General features: G+C 40.9%; 1 protein-coding gene across 2 annotated transcripts in view; it reads left to right on the top strand.

Moving 5' to 3' along the window:
• Nucleotides 1–13,574: 13,574 nt before the first annotated feature.
• The window catches only part of RNF144A (ring finger protein 144A), a 34,020-nt gene continuing 28,014 nt past the window's right edge, over nucleotides 13,575–19,580 (top strand). For both annotated transcript variants that reach the window (XM_056856615.1, XM_056856614.1), the window contains exon 1: nucleotides 13,575–13,715. In XM_056856615.1, the coding sequence (XP_056712593.1) occupies nucleotides 13,581–13,715 (135 nt within the window). In that variant the 5' untranslated portion in view covers nucleotides 13,575–13,580. The remainder of the gene's footprint in view (nucleotides 13,716–19,580) is intronic.

The following is a 19,580-nucleotide window of genomic DNA, read 5'->3' as shown; positions in this document are numbered from 1 at the left end:
TTTTGTTAACTGTCTCTAAAGGGAAGGAAGAGCTGTATCGTAGGAATGTGGTGAGGGTTGAAGTACATTTTAATTGTGTCCTGTGGTTTGGAAGGAACAAATTTAGAACTGTCTAAAAGAGGTCTCCCACTGATAAAAATGGGGGCTTGTATGGGTGGAATCTGAATTTTGGACAGTAACTTCATTTCATGTCTGGAGAATGTTGAGTGAGGTTTGTTGAGTACCAGCACTGTTTTGATTTTGTTTGGAGGTTTATCAGTGTGTGTAGGTACCTGATCTTAAGGTCCTTTCCTGGAAGTGAGTTTGATTGAAATAAACGACACTTTAATATCAAGTAACATGTTGGCATTGGTCACCAGACATATTTGGCACAATGCTTTCCAATCTTTAAGGCCTAGATCTGAAAACTTCAGTGTTGCCAAATACATTAAAGAGAATGGATTACATTATGACCTATTTCCGTCCAGTTTTCCCTCCATATTTATGTTCTCTTCTAGTTTAAAGGCTTTTCCAGCCACATACAGTAGGAAAAGTTTATGCTTGGAATTGGTATCTGCCATTAAGAATTGCCATCAAAAGGATTTCTTTCATTCTGTGTTTTATGACCACCTTAGCACTTTGCAATCTTTGCAATCATATTTCTCTGTCTTCAGGGTAGTCCTCCAACTTTTCAGGGTAGAGAGAAACATCCTTCACCTTAGAATTCACCTCAATATTTCAATCATTGTAGCTGTGCTGTACACATGCTCCAGAAGCTAAATGCTGCTGAAAGACTAGCAAAAAGAAAACTACAGGTGGTGAGTCATCTCTGTCCTAATACAGAACACTCCAGCGCTTAGTTGTGCAAATGGACCTGGTCAGAACAGAACAAAAACCTAGCTAGAATGTCAGACCTAGGAACTAGGGGAGCCACACACTAGAGTAGGGGTCTCCAACATGGCACCCATGGGCACCATGGCACCTGCTAAGGGTTTTTAGTAAGTGGGAGGGGACAGGTGTGGCTTTTGGAGTTTTTAATGTTTATGGTATAATGGTGACAGTGGCTTTACGTAAAGTACTTTAGCTATGCAAATGGTGGAGTGATATTCTAATAATCAGTGGGAATCGATTCTGACTAAACATGATTGGGTTGCACATCTAAAATGATTAATGCACTTAACTGGAACTACTATTGAATTTATCACATCTTCCCAGTCTTAATGTATTTTTATCATTCAGGAGGAGGTATATCACTTCATCAAATTTTGTTTACCTATGTACAGTAAGAGAGATTCTGGCCAGATTTTGAAAGGAACATAAATGTACTTTGAAAAATGAGCAGTATTTGATATGTACAGTGTGTCAGAAGCTCTCGCCAACTCTTCAGCACTAGCTGTTATTGGTGCAAGTAGGGGTGTACAAAAAAAATTGGGGTTTTCCCCCAGATTTGGGTACATTGGACCCCAAAAATGCCAGTATTCCCGAATTCCAATACCAATATGGTATTCGAATTTGGTTTTTTTTCATGAATCCAGTTTTTTTGGGTCCATTATTCTCTATGGGGAAAATTTCTGGATGATTGGGAAGGGGGTGTTTTTGAAGGTACATGCACAAAAATTGCAGCAACTACCCCAAAATTTCAAGTAGATTGGACCAAGGGGTCCAGTGCTATGGACCCCTGAACAGGGTGCTCCTAGCCATCATCCGTTATTTCCTATGGTGAAAAAAGCTGCTTCCAGGCAAAAGCCATGCCTGCAAGCAGCAATCCCTAGTCAAATCATGCCTCTCATGGAATAAACAGCACATCAAGCCCAACAGAACCAGTGTGGAACCCAGTAATCCCAGTAGAACAACAAGCCAATGAGCCAAGCCAAACAACCAAAATCAAACCAGAGAATCTCTGCAGGGGAAACTCTGGCGGGGGGGGGCACTTTAGCAAGTCCAGCAGAATGAATGGCAATGTACAGAATGCCCAACAGAAACCAGTCCCACTGTGGTAGTGCAAGCTCAACAGGACTAATGTCAAACCAGAGAAGAAGAAATCCAAGCACTGAGCTGCGAGTAACACTGTAAAAACTGTGAAGGAAACACAAAACAACTCTTGCAAAGAAAAAAAAATAAACCCTCTTGAAACTGACAAAGAAACTTGTACCTGACAGAAGCAGCCTGGCAAACCCATAGAACTCCCCAAGATGCAAAAACAAAGGGAAGAATTAAAAACAAACGAACAAAAAACAGTCTCTGGGACCCTTCAGACACTGTCTTCTGATCCTCCCGGTAAATCCCAAATATTTCCAAGATTTTTCAGGACCATTTTTTCAGTTTCCTGAAAAATCCCAGAAATATTTGGTAGATCCAAATATACCTAGAAATACCAATAAGATGTTTTTCGGATATATTTTCGGATCAGGTGAATCTGAATGCACGCCCCTAGTTGCAAGTAATAGCACAGGTTAAAAATGGCTGGGCTCGTATAACGGGATAGCCAGAAAGAGCGTTTTTCCTTTTGCATAAGTGTATTAGATGTCTGCAGATTGAAGACAGGGACTGCCATATGGCTGTTTCTTATTTCAATATATATGCTTATTTGTATGTAAGCAAGAAAATATTTTTAAACAATATGTTAATTTTAAAAGGCATCCTGTTAAATGGGGCTTCTGTCTGAAATGTTGAAGACCAATTAGAGTTATGCATAACCAATTAGAGTTATACATAACATGCATATAGAGCAGCTAGATTTTTTTTTTTAAATAAGGGGTCTTCATTTTATTTTGCACGTACTCACATTTCTTAACTCAGAAATAGTTCCCTAGCCCAGTGGTTCTCTGACTCGGTTGAAACCCAAAAGCAGGCCACAAATATTTCGCCCGTGGGACATGTGGCTGTTTTGGTTCTTCAACAGAGTTTTGTGACATGATTTTTCTTTTTTCTTTTTTTATAAATTTTTATTGATTTTTTAAAGCTATAAATTCTCCATAATTTTGACAACAGCGTAAAAATAATATCACAATCGCAATTATATTGATTGTTGTCTTAATTACCATTAAACATAAAAAATATGACAACTTCCCCATCACCTCCATCTACCTCTTAATAAAGTATTATTAGCCTTCGTTAACATATACTGATCCTAACATTAATTTCATTCTAAAGTTTCATGTTTTATAAAGTTTTACATTCTGGATCAAAATAAAAAGTAGCCTTCCATTATTCCCAGATCTTGTACATTATCACAATGATTCCTTCAGTACTCCCCTTTTCCCCAGTTTCTCCAACTCCACCAGTTCTAGCGTTAAAATGATTTAATCCCTTTATTCTGAAACCTTTGTCCCTTTCCATTTAACATAAATTTAAAATAGCCATGCCACCCGTCCACACTGTCAAAGCCTTCCAATCCAGCAATCATATTTAAGTCAATCCTTTAACCATGGTCTAATACTTCCTTCTGTAACTGAAATAAGTCAATCAGGTATGGGAACAAGATTTCTTTGTTTTCTCTCATTTCCTCAGGCAAGGTGCATATCCAAAAATAATTCTTTCTGGGCTTAATCCCCATCGTGGCTTCAATCTGTGTTCCTTGATCTGCTCTCTTCTTCCTTGTATCCACACGTCCTTCCATGTCTTTTTTAAATGAAAAGTCCATTTCTTGTATGTCTGGTCTCTTTGTCGCCGGCTGGTTACTTTCTTGAACTTCTGTCTTCTTCTTTATATCCTGATATTCTTCCGTGACTTTTTGGGCAGAAGAATCCATTGCTTGTAAGTCCATATTTGTAGTCATCATTTGAATTTTCAAGACTTTTATGTCTTCTGTAACCAGATTCAACTTCTGATTACATACCAGTGATGATTGGTCAAGAGTCATCATCACTGAAATCAATTGAGCCATCTGTGTAGAAATCTGTTTTAATTGTTTAATTGTCGCCTCAGAATATTTAGCAAACATGTCCTGTACTTTTTTTTCCATGATTGAATTCAGTAGAATTCCCTTTGATTTCATAAGAGCAGGGCTATGTTAGCCAGATCAGGGAGAGGCTCCAGAGTATGTAACTTTATTAAAAATTTGATGGTCATCTAGCAGGAGTCCAGCATGTAGTTAATAGAAAATACTTTATTGTCCAACTTAATATCTTTTTCGGGTTGAAAAAATAAGTATTTAAACTTAAAAAAACTTTTTAAAGTTAAAAATACCAACGAGTTTTACCAGACGCTCTAGATCGGCTGAGCCAGGAAGTATTCCAGGGATTACCTAATCGTAGACCTTCTATCGTCTCTTCTCTATGGTTATTACCTTCAGGAGTGGTTTTGGTGTAACACGAGTAAGACGAATTTCCGGTCTTACGACCTTCTTCCTGTTGATTTGTAGAGCAGTGGAGAGGTAAAGCACAGAGTCTTCCGGTCAAAGGATCCTCTTTGTTGTACACGTGGCTGGAGGACCTTTTTTTCCCTCATGTAACTTCTCAAAAGTTCCTCCCTCCCCTTCCTTTAAGAACGCGTCGGATTGGCAGATCTTACATCAATCATTCAAGCTCGTTGTTTTAATTTAAGTTGATCAGTTTGATAAGGCTCCTGCTGCTTTATCTGATGGATCTCATACAACAAAATCATCCAGTTCAATTAAGGGAGAAAAACGGTTACCAGGAATATTTTCTTCAACCCCCTGTTATTCGATGACGCCAGTGAAAGACGAAGGATTCTTATCTACTCACTTGGGCGCCCGGAGGTGAGGCTTTAATCTTAATGTAGTCCTTATGATGTTTATAGGGTGCTGGAGGGTAGAGTCTAAAGCCGAAGTTGCGCGCTGGCGATTTCAATCCCTTCGTGCCCACGGGACCAAACGTCTGAAACTCCGGGGGGCTTATTAAAGCTACCTCAGAGTATTCAGGAGGTCAAACCGCATATATGGCTGCAGGGAATTCCTGCCTCTCAGCCCACTTGCAAGGGCTGGGTTGGGGTGCAATAAAACACCCCAAATCACACGCAAACTTGGATACTCCCCAGGAGCCCCTGGGAAGACGCAGCACTCAGCCCAGCTCAGCACCGGAAGTTGATTTTTGTGACATGATTTTTCTGAGGACTTTTTTTCAGGGTGTTCAGTCCCAGAAATCCACAAAGCAACTTGCACTGGCATGGCTGAATAATACAACACACTTCAGGAGTCAATCTGCATAGTGCTTTTCCACATTCAGAAATATATATATATCCCTCTCGCCCCCTCTTCCTCCCCCTCTCTCCCCCTCTTCCACTCTCTCTAGTATTAATGTTTGCCATGCTTCTGGTTTACCACTAAAGCTCAGGAAATTCCTTTGTGCAATACACTCAAACTTTACTGCTTGCCCACAGTTTTCCCTACAAGCTGTGAAACATCTCAGTTTTTTCCTGAATATGATGACCACAGTTAGAAGAAACAATGCTCCCCCCCCCTCAGTTTGGAGATCCCCCGCATTTTATTAAATTTCTTAGTATTTGCATTATGCTTTCAACTGTTCAGAGTTCTTGATGAGCCTCTTGTAATATGTACAGCCTTGTAAGATGGATGACTCTTGTTATTCCCATTTTGCAGATAGGGGACTGAGAGGATATTCATGGCAGAGGCAAGCTTCAAAGCAAGGCCCCATAGCTCCAGTCTCTTGGCCACTGCACTGCATCAGCTCTCAGAATAGATCCTCTCTGTCGACATTTCTAGTTGCACGTGAAGCCAGATTCTTTCCTTGAATAGTCAAGGGAAAAGTTAACCAATCAATTTGTTACTGGGACTGTATGTAAACACACTGTAAATGCCAATGTAAGCATTCAGATGTAATTTTAGGTTTTGCAAGTTTTAAAAAAGGAAGCCCGAGGTATGTGCCCTCTTTCAGTCGAGGTTCTATTTTTACATTGGAGGTGGCAGTTCAGGACTATAAGATTGTCCTTAAAGGGACGGTGGTCATTTAAAAATAAATATGAGAAAGCGGTAATGAAAGAGTGAGTGCTCCAGCAACAGTCACTCTTGTCTCAGTGGAATTACCTTAAATAGACATTTGGGACCCAAGAGCTGATTTTCTTTTACCACATGACTCAGCTGGGCTACAGTGGAGGGGAATCTCATCTGTGCACTTCCCAGAAACTGTGCGAAGGACAGGTTGTTTTGGGTTTTAAATTGGTTTCATTGCATCAGCACAAACTTAATTTTGAAAGATGCTTGCCATGTAAAATATTCAACAAGGCTTCATCTGGAAATTTTAGAATTTTTTTTTCCAAAATGCTTTTTTCATAAATACTGCAAATGATGTATTTATTTCAGTGTTTTGAAGATGCCATTCCTTGAAATGACATTTGTGCCTATGTGTTGCATATACAGAGATAAGGGAAGCATTTTTAAAAGATACTCATTTAGAAAAAATACTTCAGGGCAAGGCCTAATTCATATGTCTGTTAAGGCCAAACTACCCTATGGATGCCACCACCATTTTGTGTGTGTGTGTGTGTGTGTGTGTGTTAAGTGCTAAGTAGCTTCCAACTCATGGCGACCCTATGAATCAGTGTTTTCCAAAACGTCCTATCTTTAACAGCCTTGCTCGGATCTTGCAAATTGAGGGCTGTGGCTTTCTTTATTGAGTCAATTCATCTCTTGTTGGGTCTTCCTCTTTTCTTGCTGCCTTCAACTTTTCCTAGCATGATTGTATTTTCCAGTGACTCTTGTCTTCTCATGCTGTGACCAAAGTATGATACCACCATTTTAAAGTGATTTAAAAATGCCATTTAGGCCCATAACGGAGTGAGCTGAGGCATACTTGAGGCATACCTTTTGAAGTGCCAAAGCTGCTGCTCCCCCCATGGCCATTTCAGCACTCGGAAAGGCTGAGGGGAGGGAAGAGTGTTTCAGCCCACTGAGCTGAAGACCCAGTCAGGATTAGGCCACACAGCATTTTAAAATCACTTAAAAATGATGGAGGCACCCATGGGCCAACCCCTGGATGCTGTCATTTCTAGTTTGGCCCTTAGTGGCATGATGTCCCTTGAAAATCAGGTTGCAACCCCGTAGGGTTTTCAAGGTAAGAGACTAACAGAGATTGTTTGCCATTGGCTGCCTCCATGTAGCAGCCCTGTACTTCCTTGGTGGTCTCTCATCCAAGTATGAACCAGGGCCAACCCTGCTTAGCTTCTAAGATCAGGCTAGCCTGGGCCATCCAGGTCAGGGCATTGTGAACAGACGGAATGTATTGGTTCTTGTAGGTTATCCGGGCTGTGTAACCGTGGTCTTGGTATTTTCTTTCCTGATGTTTCGCCAGCAGCTGTGGCAGGCATCTTCAGAGGAGTAAGCATCTTCAGGAAAGAAAATACCAAGACCACGGTTACACAGCCCGGATAACCTACAAGAACCAATGAACTCTGACCATGAAAGCCTTCGACAATAGACGGAATGTATATTGAGGTAAATTACTGAAATAGTGAAAATATCCTGGTATTTTCTTAGTTGGGTTAATCAAAAAGCTTAGTGAAGTTTGTTAAGAATTTGAGGCATGTTCTCTTTTGGGTAGCCCACAATAGTTAACATAAATCCCACTCTTGGTAGAGTTTAGTACTGAGATTTCAGATAAAAGTAGTATGCTTCAGCAATTCTCTGACCCATATTCTCTTGTCCTTCAGTTTTAGGACTGTTTATGCAACCCTTTCTGCATGTGGCATTTGAGGTTTCCCATTGGTCTAGGCTGACTTGAGCCCATGAAGCTTTCTTATACTGAGTCAGATCGTTGGTCTGTCAAAGTTAGTATTGTCTACTCTGACTGGAAGTAGCTTTCTAGGGTTTCAGATGGAGGTCTTTCACATCACTTACCACCTGGCCCTTTTAACTGAAGATGCCAAGGATTGAACCTGATTCCTTCTGCACACAAACCAGATGGTCTTCCTACCATTGAGCCACTCTCTATGCTCTTGTCCTGCTAATGCCATGTGCACAACTCTCTGCAGATTGACTCTGTGCAGTGCCCAGTAGTAGCTTTTTAAGCACTTGCAACACTGTGTGTATATAAGCCCATAACTGTCTCCAAGCTTGGCAGCACAGACAAAAGTCGACCCAAGCAAACCACAAGTGGATGTCCGGTGCAAATATGGTTGTGTAAATGGGCTTCTAAAGCTTGCAGTGCAAGTAGATCTTTCACGATACTTCTTTCTTGGCTGTTGCTGTAAATGTGAAATAAATATTGCCTCAGAAGCAATATTGCATGGCCTCAAAGGCACGAACTGAAGAAAAAACTAATGCTTTGTTAATTTGTTCCATCTTAATTGTAGTGGTCTTAGTGCTAGTTTGGTCTAGGTTAGGTAAAAAATAAGCCTCAGTAGAGAGAAGAAGAGGAGTTGGTTTTTACATGCCAACTTTCTCTACCACTTCAGGAAGAGTCAAACCGGTTTACAATCACCTTCCCTTCCCCTCCCCACAACAGACACCCTGTGAGGTAGGTGGGGCTGAGAGAGCTCTAAGAGAGCCTAAGGTCACCCAGCTGGCCTTATGTGTAGGAGTGGGGAAACCAACCGGGTTCACCAGATTAGTATCCACCGCTCATGTGGAGGAGTGGGGAATCAAACCTGGTTCTCCAGATTAGAGTCCACCGCTCCAAACCACTGCTCTTAACCACTACACCACGCTGGAGAGAAACAAATGCATAAGATTTTGTATATATTGGTAATGTTTAGCAAGGGTACTAATGAATACTTCAAATTTCTAGAATTTTTAGAAGCCAGGCTTGTATAAAGTGGAAGAATACTGAAATTCCCAATTTGGCATTTTAAATTTGTAAGCAGCCAGAAGCCTGTGTGTGTCTATGTATGTGTTTGATAGCTCTTTTTACCTGTTAGTTCTCTTTTCTGTTATCATCTATGGAGGCTTCTGCTTGAGTAGAGAGACATCAAATGTCACATCAGGACATGGCTGGAAGAGGGTTTTGTTTGATGTTTTGCCACAACCACTGTGGCTGCTTGGAATGTGAAGTTCAGAAACAGACAAGTGGATGCTTTGTAACGAGTTCTTGAATTTGCTTAGGAATCCACAGTGTTGGATCTCTTCGTGAAGTCCTGAATAATTAGTAACGCGGACATAGGTAGGCTTAGAAAGGTAAAATAACCTCCTTGGGACCCTAGTCTGGAAGGAAAATTCCTCCCAGAATAGCTCCTTGGCAGGACAACTTGTGCTCGTTTGTAGAGCAGAGTCAGCACAATATGACATGTGTTTCGCGAGCTTGGTACATCCAGCTATAAGTGCCAGTCAGCACAATCCCACTGGGAATGTTGTCCTGCTCTGTTGAAATGAATGGTAGCTGTGCAAAATGGTTGTGGGTGTGATTTCTGCACCTCCTAGATAAAAGTGCTTGTGTTCTTTAGGGTCTTTACATATCAGCAGGAAGAGATTCCTACTGATAGTGCCAGTCCTTGATTCAATCCTGCCCTGTAGGGTCAGCTGCCCATTAAATGAGGAAGAACCGATCCAGCATAAATGCCTATGTGCACCACCTTGGGTGGGTGCTGGATGCAAGATTTGTTTTGGTTCACTGTGTGTATTCTTTTTATATAGGAAGGCACTCTGAACATCCATTACCCTTGCAGAATCAGGGCAAATTAATGCAATGAAAATATGCTGCATTTGTGGGAGAGATATGCCTAGCATGGCAAAAAGTGCTGTAAGAAATCTTGTGGGAGATATTTGAGAACTCTAGCACCTGATAGAAATTCCATCCTTCACTTTATTTGTATATCTAAGCCTATAAGGCTATGATGGAAAGTACAATTTTCTCCTATTATCTTTTTATGTTGCTCTCCCTTGCTATGGCGAACAGTTTCACCAAAGTAAAGAGCAGTTTGTTTGAGGCATCTGGTGATTTCTTTCCAGGGCATTGCAGCTGTAGAGCTAATCTTCATTCTCAACCACATTTGATGCAAAATTACTTTTTGAATATTAAAAACTCAAAAGTTTAAAATAAAATGCTCTTTTTTTTTGGAGGAATATCTTTAAGTTGTTCATAGATGCTTTTTTGAGCACCTGTTCATGTCTTACAATACATCCTCAAAGATAGCACAATTTTGCTTTGATTGAATTTAGCAGAATGACTTTATTTGGAGGCCTTTTATGCAGGGACGTTTCCACGTGGTCACCCCCGCCGACTGTTTCGGGGCTTGCTTTTTATTATGCATGCCTTATTTGCCTGTCAGAGGTCGCATTGCTCTCCCCACACATTTTGCCCGTGTTTTGCAGATTCTGGCTAAAACAGAAAATGTGGGCAAAATGCGCAGAGAGCGCGAGGCGACCTCTGATGGGCGGGAAAGGCATGCATAATCAAAAGGAAGCCCCAAAGCAGTCGGTGGGGTGACCATGGGGAAACGTCCCTGCATAAAAGGCCTTTGTTTCCATAATTATTCCATCTCCTTTTTGGGGTTGTTTTTAATGTGAAAAATCTGTTACAATTTACATGTGCTTACACTTGTAGTGAGTTCAGTCAATTTTTAATGGTACCTGAAAATTTTGGAGATTAGATGTAACTTTAGACCTTGTTCTGTTTCATCTTAACCTTATAAGGAGTATCAGATGAAGCTGCCTTGACCCATCCTTGTCTACTATGACTGGCAGTGGCTGTCTAGGATCTCAGCCAGAGGGCTTTCACACCACCTGCTACTGTAAAACTGGCAAGGTCAGAGATTCAACCTTCCTAGCTGGATAACTATCCTTATGTTTTGGGGGGCTCTTTTTCCCTCAAAAGCTGCCACTTCCTCTGAAACAGGCCGCATTTTGTTTTCTGCTATCTTCCATTTTTGAGTGAGCTTATACATATTGTGGCTATAGAATAAAACGAACATCAGGAAGCGTATGGATATTTAAGTTGCTTTGGTTTGCTTGCATCTGATGCTCATAGAGCCAACATGGTGTAGTTGGAACCAGCATGGTGTAGTGATTAAGAGTGGATGACTCTTATCTGGAGAACCAGGTTTTATTCTCCACTCCTCCATATGAGTGGCGGACTCTAATCTGGTGAACTGGGTTTGTTTCCTCACTCCTCTACATGAAGCCTGCTGGGTGACCTTGGGCTAGTCACAGTTTTCTTCGAACTGTCTCAGCCTCACCTATCTCACAAGGTGTCTGTTGTATATGATTCCATATACATAGATTTGCAAAGGAACAATGGGATTAAGGTCTTTTTCTCAACTTGTTATGTTTATTTTATAACACTTTTGCTGTGAAGAAGAGGCATGTTATCTCTGCAGACACAAATGCACAGTTTTGAGAAATGCAAAACCAGCCATCTGTGATAATACCTTCTAGATAGAAAAATTGCCCAAAATAATCTTACAGAAACCTCTGGAAGAACAGGACATCGTGAATGGATTGATGGAATTCATTTACCAAACATTGCATGAATATATAGCCTCATGCAACATAATTAAAAATGAGTCCTTATTTCATGATGAATAGCCTTTGGATGATAATGTATCTTAAATAGAAAACTATCTTTAGATAAATTTTTCATCAAAAAGCATTTTTTTTACAATTTTATGATTTTTTTGTTAAAACTTTACATGCACACAACATACATACATCAGTTTTCCCCTCTTCTAAAAAGTGCCTATACCTTTCATAGCATGCAACACTGTCCAATTAATTACTGATACGACCCTGATTACAAAAAGTGAACTGAAAGTTCGCTACAATCCTACTAACCCTATATAACTATTTCTATCTTCTAATTTTATACTTGCTTTTTGTCCCTCCTAATACTAATTCATTAATATTCTATTTTAAAACTATTCATTAATGAAGTTATTATATTTACCTCTCTACTCTGACAACATTATTATTCAGCTCTTATAAAATACTTATATAATATCTGTATGCCAATATATTCTTCAACATTACAATTTTGCATAATCAAAGTAGCATTTCCATTTTTTTGCAACTCTCCTAAAGGCCTTTTATTCAGCAGAAGCGTCAGCTTGGCCATCCATTTTCTCGTATAGTCAACCATTTTCTCTTGCCATCTTTCAATTTCTGGGATTTCATCTTGTTTCCACATTGCTGCTAATACAACTCTGGCTGCCGTTATCATATAATTAAAAAGTTCTCTGTTATTCTTGTCCAATCCTGTCGGCAGTATTTCCTAATAGCATTATCTCTGGGTCTAGAGGGAAGTCAATTTTTAAGACTTTTCACATCTCTTGATGTATATCTCTCCAAAATTTCTTAAGTTTCTTACACGACCACCAGCTGTGAAAACAAGTCCCATCCTTCGTTTTACATTTCCAACATCGACTCTCCGCTTCTTGGTTCATGTTTTTAATGTCCGCTGAAGTTATATACCATCTGTAAAACTGTTTATACCAGTTCTCTCTTGAATTGTAATTGTAAATTTTATGGATTTTGACCATAAATGTTCCCACTGTTGCATTGTAATTTCTTTTCCACAAAAAAAAATGTTAAAAAAAATCTAATTTAAAATTTTAAAATTCCATTTAAAAAATCATTGCTTTTTATCCACCATGGCAGGTAGCGAAGAAAGAGAGAAGAGTATTTTGTAAGTGAAGAAGTCAGCAGACGAGCACAAGGAGTTATGTTCCATTGAAAGCACAGCCTGTCATACTGCTTGGTTGTTAAAAAGAACAAACTACAGTACACTCCATGCCATTCTGCTTAGCGTCCCTGACGCTTGCCTTTTTCAAAAGACTCTTTCAGTTTTCTCTATTTTGGTCCCTGAAGGGAATACCCCCTGATGCTAAACAGAAGGACTGGCATCTTTCCCCCCTTAGATTCTGTGCCTGTAACTGTTGCATGCTGATGCAGGCAGTCTAGCCCGAAAGTTCTTCTCAACAGGAAATAACATAACCCTAGATTTCAAAACATTAAGTGTTCTACTCCCACTTGCTTACTGACAAGTAAACAAGCCTCTTTGTTCTCTGCTTTCCAATAACTCAGGGCATGGATTTTTCTCACCAACAGTAGACAGAATTCCTTTTTAAGGGCAGCTTGTTGAGTTATGTTTTGCGCTCTGATATAGACAGCAAGGCAAAAATACATCTCCACTTCAAAGTGCCACTGAAAGGGTGAATCTGTATAAATAATCACTCCCCCCTTTTAAAATACACAGAACTGGGAAATACTGTATTTTTCACTCCATAAGACGCACTTTTTTCCTCCTCAAAAGTGAGGGGAAATGTCCGTGCGTCTTATGGAACGAATGCTGGCTGGGCACGTGCGAGTCAGGACGGCGCGAGCCAGCGTTCCCTGCCCCGACGGCCAGCTGGGAGGCGGGCGGGGCTGCACAGAGCGAGCCGGCACACGCGCCCAGCCGGCATTCGCTCCATAAGACAAGTTTTTAGAGGAGGAAAACAAGATTTTATCTTGTTTTCCTCCTCTAAAAACTAGGTGCGTCTTATGGAAAGGTGCGTCCTATAGAGCGAAAAATACGGTAATCAGAGTAGGGAACCCAGGTTTGATTAGCAAAACGAAGTAGGCCTTGAAAGGTTAAATCCTTTCTTCCCTTCTTGCGTGATACTGATTTGAATTGTGGCTGACTAAGGGGCTCGTGATGTTTCTGAAAACCTTCTGCCTCATATGCTTCTGTTTTCCTCTTTCAGATTATTCTGCAATGACTACAGCAAGGTACAGGCCTACTTGGGACTTGGTGCTTGATCCTCTTGTATCCTGTAAGCTCTGCCTTGGGGAATATCCTGTGGAACAGATGACAAGGATAGCACAATGCCAATGTATCTTTTGTACTCTGGTTAGTATGTCAAATATGTCTGCATCTTGGTTGCAAATTGGTCTAAGAGTGAGGAGTTTTAACTCCTACTGAATCCAGAAGGAATTGTATTTGTGGAACATCTTGTTTCTCTTAATAAAGGTAAAGGTTCCCTGTGCAAGCACCAGATCATTACTGACCCATGGGGTGACATCAAATACAGATGTTTACTAGGCTGACTTTATTTGCGGGGTGGTTTGCCAGTGCCTTCCCCAGTCATCTTCCCTTTATCCCCAGCAAGCTGGGTACTCATTTTACCGACCTCAGAAGGATGGAAGGCTGAGTCAACCTTCAGCTGGCTACCTGAAACCAACTTCCATTGGGATCGAACTCAGGTCGTAAGCAGAGCTTGGACTGCGGTACTGCAGCTTACCACTCTGCCTCACAGGGCTCTTGTTTCTCTTACCCTAAGTTAAAATTGCACATATCTAACAAACAGCAGGTCTTCAGTCCCATGCCCAAGACCTAAGTCTACTGCGGCCCCATTGGCTCTTCTGTTGTTCAGCTCCAAATTTTGCCAAAATGAAGACTGAAGATTTCCAGTTGCTCAACAGGGAATCAAAGTTTAACCTGCATGCTTAAGCTGCAAACACCAGCTACCATGGAGCACCTCAGTAGGAGTTATTGGTGATGGGATAATATTGCAAAACCTGTGAAGTCAATGGCAGTTTCCAGCACAGGGAGTAAAATCACAGGGAGAGGCCCTCTTGACTGTCACATCAACCAGATAGGCTCATCTGTTGGGAATGTGACAAAGGGCCTTTTCAGTGGCAGCCTGGTCCCCTCATTCTTGATCTTCAGGAGGGAGCTGAAGAAAGTTTTATTCATGATAGCATTTGATTAGTTCTTCTGCTTACTGGCAGTCTAGGCTCTGGGAAACCCTGGTTCAAATCCCCACTCTGCCATGGAAACATGCTAGGTGACCTTGGTCCAGTAACACAGCCTCGACCCTAGCAAGTATTTGGGTGGGAGACCTCCAAGGAATACCAGGGGCGTGATGCGGAGGCAGGCAATGGCAAACCACCTCTGAACATCTCTTGCCTTGAAAATCCTATGGGGTCGCCATAAGTCAGCTGTGTCTTGACGGCCAAACAAATCAGACTTGTAAGTGAACAAGTTCCAGTTTATGTTTTTAAAATAGTCATGTGTTAAATCACTTGTTTTTCATAAAAGCACATCTGGCATTAAAGAGGACAAAAGAACAACCATGGGGGCGTCTACATGCTGCATCAACATTTCACACAAAGAAGCAGATGAGAAATCACCTAGACAGCTACATAGAGCTTTGGCATCTGAACTGCAAAAAAGCAGTGTGCCACGGAAAAGAAAAGCCATCTGGTTAAGGCTCTAAATGTATGAGTACTGCTTGGTTGGGAGAGGAGTGGGAGTCGAGGCCATACTGCATCCATCTTGTTAAAAAACAAATGCTTAATTTTGTGCTCATGTGGTAAAAATTTGGTCAAGAATGCAGAAGGGTAATAGGTAATTGGTTTCAAGAAAACACACACAAGAGAGACATACACAGAGCACAAAACGTCATACCGTATCACCCTTGAAGTGGGTTTTGTATTCAGAGCTGGTGTTTGCATGTTTGTTATTTTCTAAATTTTCTCTTAAATAATGACTTTATTTTGCAGTGGCTTTCATTAAGAACAATTAAAATGGACATATAGGGCGGAAATGCATGGTTGCTTTAGCCTCCTTTATTCCCTGTTTCAGCCAGGATTGAATGCATGCGTTTTGCTGAACGGGCATTCGATCCTGGCTGAAACATGGAATAAAGGAGGCTAAAGCAACCATGCATTTTAGACTAGTTGTCTCCTGCCTTGTTCTCCATATAGAATTTGCAAATATTTTATTTGTATGTTTATTAAAATAATTATCCTATACCTTTCTTTTGCAGCTCAAGGCAACTTACAAATTCCAGTTTTAAATCATGCACAAAACAGGTTGAGTATCCATTATCCAAACTGCTTGGGACCAGAAGAGATCCATATTTCAGATCTTTCCATATTTTAAACATTATTTTTAATAATCTTGAGTACATTGAACCATCAATGGCACTGCTGAAGGCCTGTGAGTAATGCCTGCATCATGGCGGTTCAAAATGCCTGGTTTTCGGATCAGTCTGGATATGAAATGTCCCGATAAGGGATACTCAACCTGTAGAAGAAAGCCCCATTAGTTCATGTCCTATGAAAAATGCCTGCATCCTAGAGCCCATTAAAATCCTTTGCAAATAGAATGGCACCTGCTGCTAATAGCAACTTCTGAAACCCTCTAAGGAAGTAGCTCCCCTCACCTCTTCCAGGAGCATGTTCCATAAGGTGAGAGCAGCTATTAAAAAGGATCAACCTGTCATAGACTCCAAGCAGACAACCTTAAGCGAGGGAACAACCAGAGGGTGGCACATAATGGGCTGTGGTTAGTGCACAGCTATCCATGGGAGAGATGTGCTAATTTTTCTATGTTTGTTGCTAAAGCAGTAAGGTCACTAGTCGCCTTTAAGGCGTGAAGAGGATGAAAAAGGCTTAGCAGGTAACCTCTGCTCAATTGCTTAGGACTAAAATCTATTGAAATCAATGGGCATTACAGCAATAAATATATATAGAATGGCAGCCATGGGCGACTTCGTGCTGCTTAGTAGTCCTGGAACGTCTTTTTCAATTTTGTGGTTTTTGAACTGAGTGCAGAGTTGCTGTTCTAAATCCTGTGTATGGAGAAAGAGCCAAATGTGTTCTCCACAAAGAGAGCTCTCAGAACTGCACAGCTGGAAGGAAGGCAGACCCTACATCAATTCTCAAGCTTGGATGGAGAGAGAACTATTACAAGATTGAGTAGTTCTCACTCCTTTGGCAACCCCTGAAATGTTGTTATAAAGGGGTTTATAAGGGATTATCACCTTTATACAATTGCATAATGTTACCATTGTTGGAAAGAATGGGAGGTGGTTCTCCTGATCTGTGTACTTCTGCCCACACATGCAGGGAAACATATGAGTAGAATCTTTTGCAGTGCATTCCTAAACATAGTTACACCCTTCTGAACCTAATGGACATGAATGGGCTTAGAAAGGTGTAACTCTGTTGGTGATTTAAATGAAGCTTGGTAGGCTTTAATCATAGTTTATATATGGAATTTCTTTGCAACATATATTTTGCAAAGTTTAACACCAAGCAAGGATTCTTACTATGGACACTAATGGGGAAAATGTGGGGTATGTATTGCAGTTTCTTAACCAGTAGTTTCCACCATCTATAGTCATGGCCACAGTGTTAACAAACCATGTCTCCAACCCAAGGCAAATTTTGATTTAATCAGACAGTAGACCTTGTGTCCTGACAGAAAATTCATCTTCCAGTATCCTGTAAGCCTTTCTGACAAACTAAGCAAGCAGCTTCAGGATTTAGATCAGACTCCCCGTAATGTCAAATGCAATATGAATATGTGACAGAAGGGATATAAATCCCAAGCCCCTCTCTGTACTAATTCAAAAATCAAGAATGGGAAGTAGGCTTTCACAAATTAGCTTGCCAGGAGCAAGTACTTCTGGCATGGCAGGATGACCATGAGGACACAGATTCTTCTCCATTGAGTTTGTGAATTGCCTTGAACTGAGTTAGACCGTTGGTCCTTCAAGAGGGGTAGAGGAATCTCTTGTACGGTTTGGAGATCATGGCAACATCCCAGAAAAAGGATGGGGATGGTTTTCTTTGTCATCTCAAACTTTGAAACGTGCATCCTGAGAGCAAGCAAGAGAATTCCCCCCTCTCCTGCACTAGAGTTCTGTTTCGCTGAGCTTCCGAAGCAGTGTGAGAGGCAGAAGCAGTGTGAGAGACATGGCCTGTGGAATATGCAGAGGACTGAGGAGAGGGGAAAGATGGCTAGTGCTTCAACCAAGCTATTTTTGTTTTATTTTGAAATAGTTGCCTCCTCAGGTTGCTGCTAGAAGACTGCTAATGCAGAAAGGCATCACAATTTCCCAACCTTTTATATTAAGATTATAACATCTGTTAGAACAGTGCTGCATTCTGGTCATCTTAGTATGATTGTTGATGGTTGGGCAATGCAAAAAGTTTTTACATTCCTGATGTAATAACCAATCCACAGAATGTTAATCATGAACAGGCTTTGTGTTTGCTTCTACCCTCTCTTTCCTTCAGTGCCTTCCCTCACTTCCTGATTCAGGAAAAACCATAAGTTTGGTCCAGCATCCAAACTGGCAAATTGGTTTGTGCAAACCAGAATTGGAAAGCTTAGAGGCAAGCAATGGTTTGTACACATCATCGTTTGCCTTTTCTTGGGCACCAAAACAAATGGTGGTTTTTCCAAAGAAATAAGGGAGGGAATTGATGTGGAGGAAGAAACATTTTAGAAGAAGAAGAGTTGGTTTTTATATACCGACTTTCTCTACCACTTAAGGAAGAATCAAAGCAGATTGCAATCACTTTTCCTTCCCCTCCCCACAACAGACACCCTGTGAGATAGATGGAGCTGAGAGAGCTCTAAGAGAGCTGTGACTAGCCTAAGGTCACCCATCTGGCTTCATGTGTAGGAGTGGGGAAACCAACCTTGTTCACCAGATTAGTGTCTGCCACTCATATGGAGGAGTGAGGAATCAAACTCAGTTCTCCAGATTAGAGTCCACTGCTCTTAACCACTACACCACGCTGGCTCTCATTTTATAACTCTCATCTCTACTTTTGTATGTTTAAAATAACTTCTGCCTTTCATAAAAGCAACCGATTTGCTCCCACTTACTTTTTCCTTACATCTTACATCAGAAAAAATTGTCGCATATAGATTGATAAAAGTGATTGCATGTCTGTCCTACCCGAATTGTACCAAACACTGGAATGCGGGGGGATATCCAGAAGAGAAAACAAGTGAGAAGAAGGTGCACCTTAAGCCGAATATAAATTTACATCCTATGGTAACCTTTGAAAATAATAAATACAAGCTTTTGGAGTGCCCTGATGTTACAAGAGGTCTAAGGACTTCTTGGACAGGAGTCTGGTAAATAGGGTGCTGTTTTTGGGTTATTACTGGTTAGTTCTGATAGTTGTTTTAATGTTTTGTTCTTACTTATTGGTAGTTGTTTTGAATTGTTTTATTTTTGTTACCTGCATTTGGTCCCATTTATCTGGGAGAATGACCGGCATACATTTTTAAAAAAATAAATAATTTGGGGAGGGGCCATGTCTCACTGGTAGAGTGTGTGCTTTGCCTAAAGAAGGAACCAGGTTCAATCTCTGGCATCTCTAGCTGAAAGCTGATGTGAAAGACTTTTGTCTGAGACTCTGGAGAGCCACTGTCAGAGTAGACAATACTGACCTTGGCAGACAATAGTCTAACTCAGTTTAAGGCAATTTCATGGATTCAGTATGGTGACCTTAAAGGAAGAATATGGAAATCGGTTATCTTTCTTCACGTAGATAAAATGGTTGTGGAAAGATGCCAAGTAGAGTCCCAGAGAAGTTTAAAACTTTTCATTTCCTTATTGAAAGAATTCCCAAACACCCAGCAATACCTAGTAGTGCTCAGTTAGGTGTCTAGTTTAGAAACCCTGTCAGAAAATGCTGTGTCTTGTTTAGTTGCTGTCTTTCTGCTAGGAAAATGAAGCTTAAGTTAGAGACCAACAGAAGTCCACACTGATACTACTTGTCATCAGACATTCCAGTGATGAGGCCTGTAAGAATCCCAAGTGTGACAAAGGCACTAGCCTCTGAGAGCATGCAAAGTTTTTTTCTAGGTCAGGTTCATGCAACCCTAGCCATAATTTTTCCCCTTGATGCAAGCAAGGGCCCAATTTTCTTTCAACCCATAAGCTGCCACCATCTACGGAGG

This window comes from Euleptes europaea, chromosome 10 (genome assembly GCF_029931775.1).
Source record: "Euleptes europaea isolate rEulEur1 chromosome 10, rEulEur1.hap1, whole genome shotgun sequence".
Lineage (NCBI taxonomy): Eukaryota > Metazoa > Chordata > Lepidosauria > Squamata > Sphaerodactylidae > Euleptes > Euleptes europaea.
This window is presented reverse-complemented; position numbering and strand designations above follow the sequence as displayed.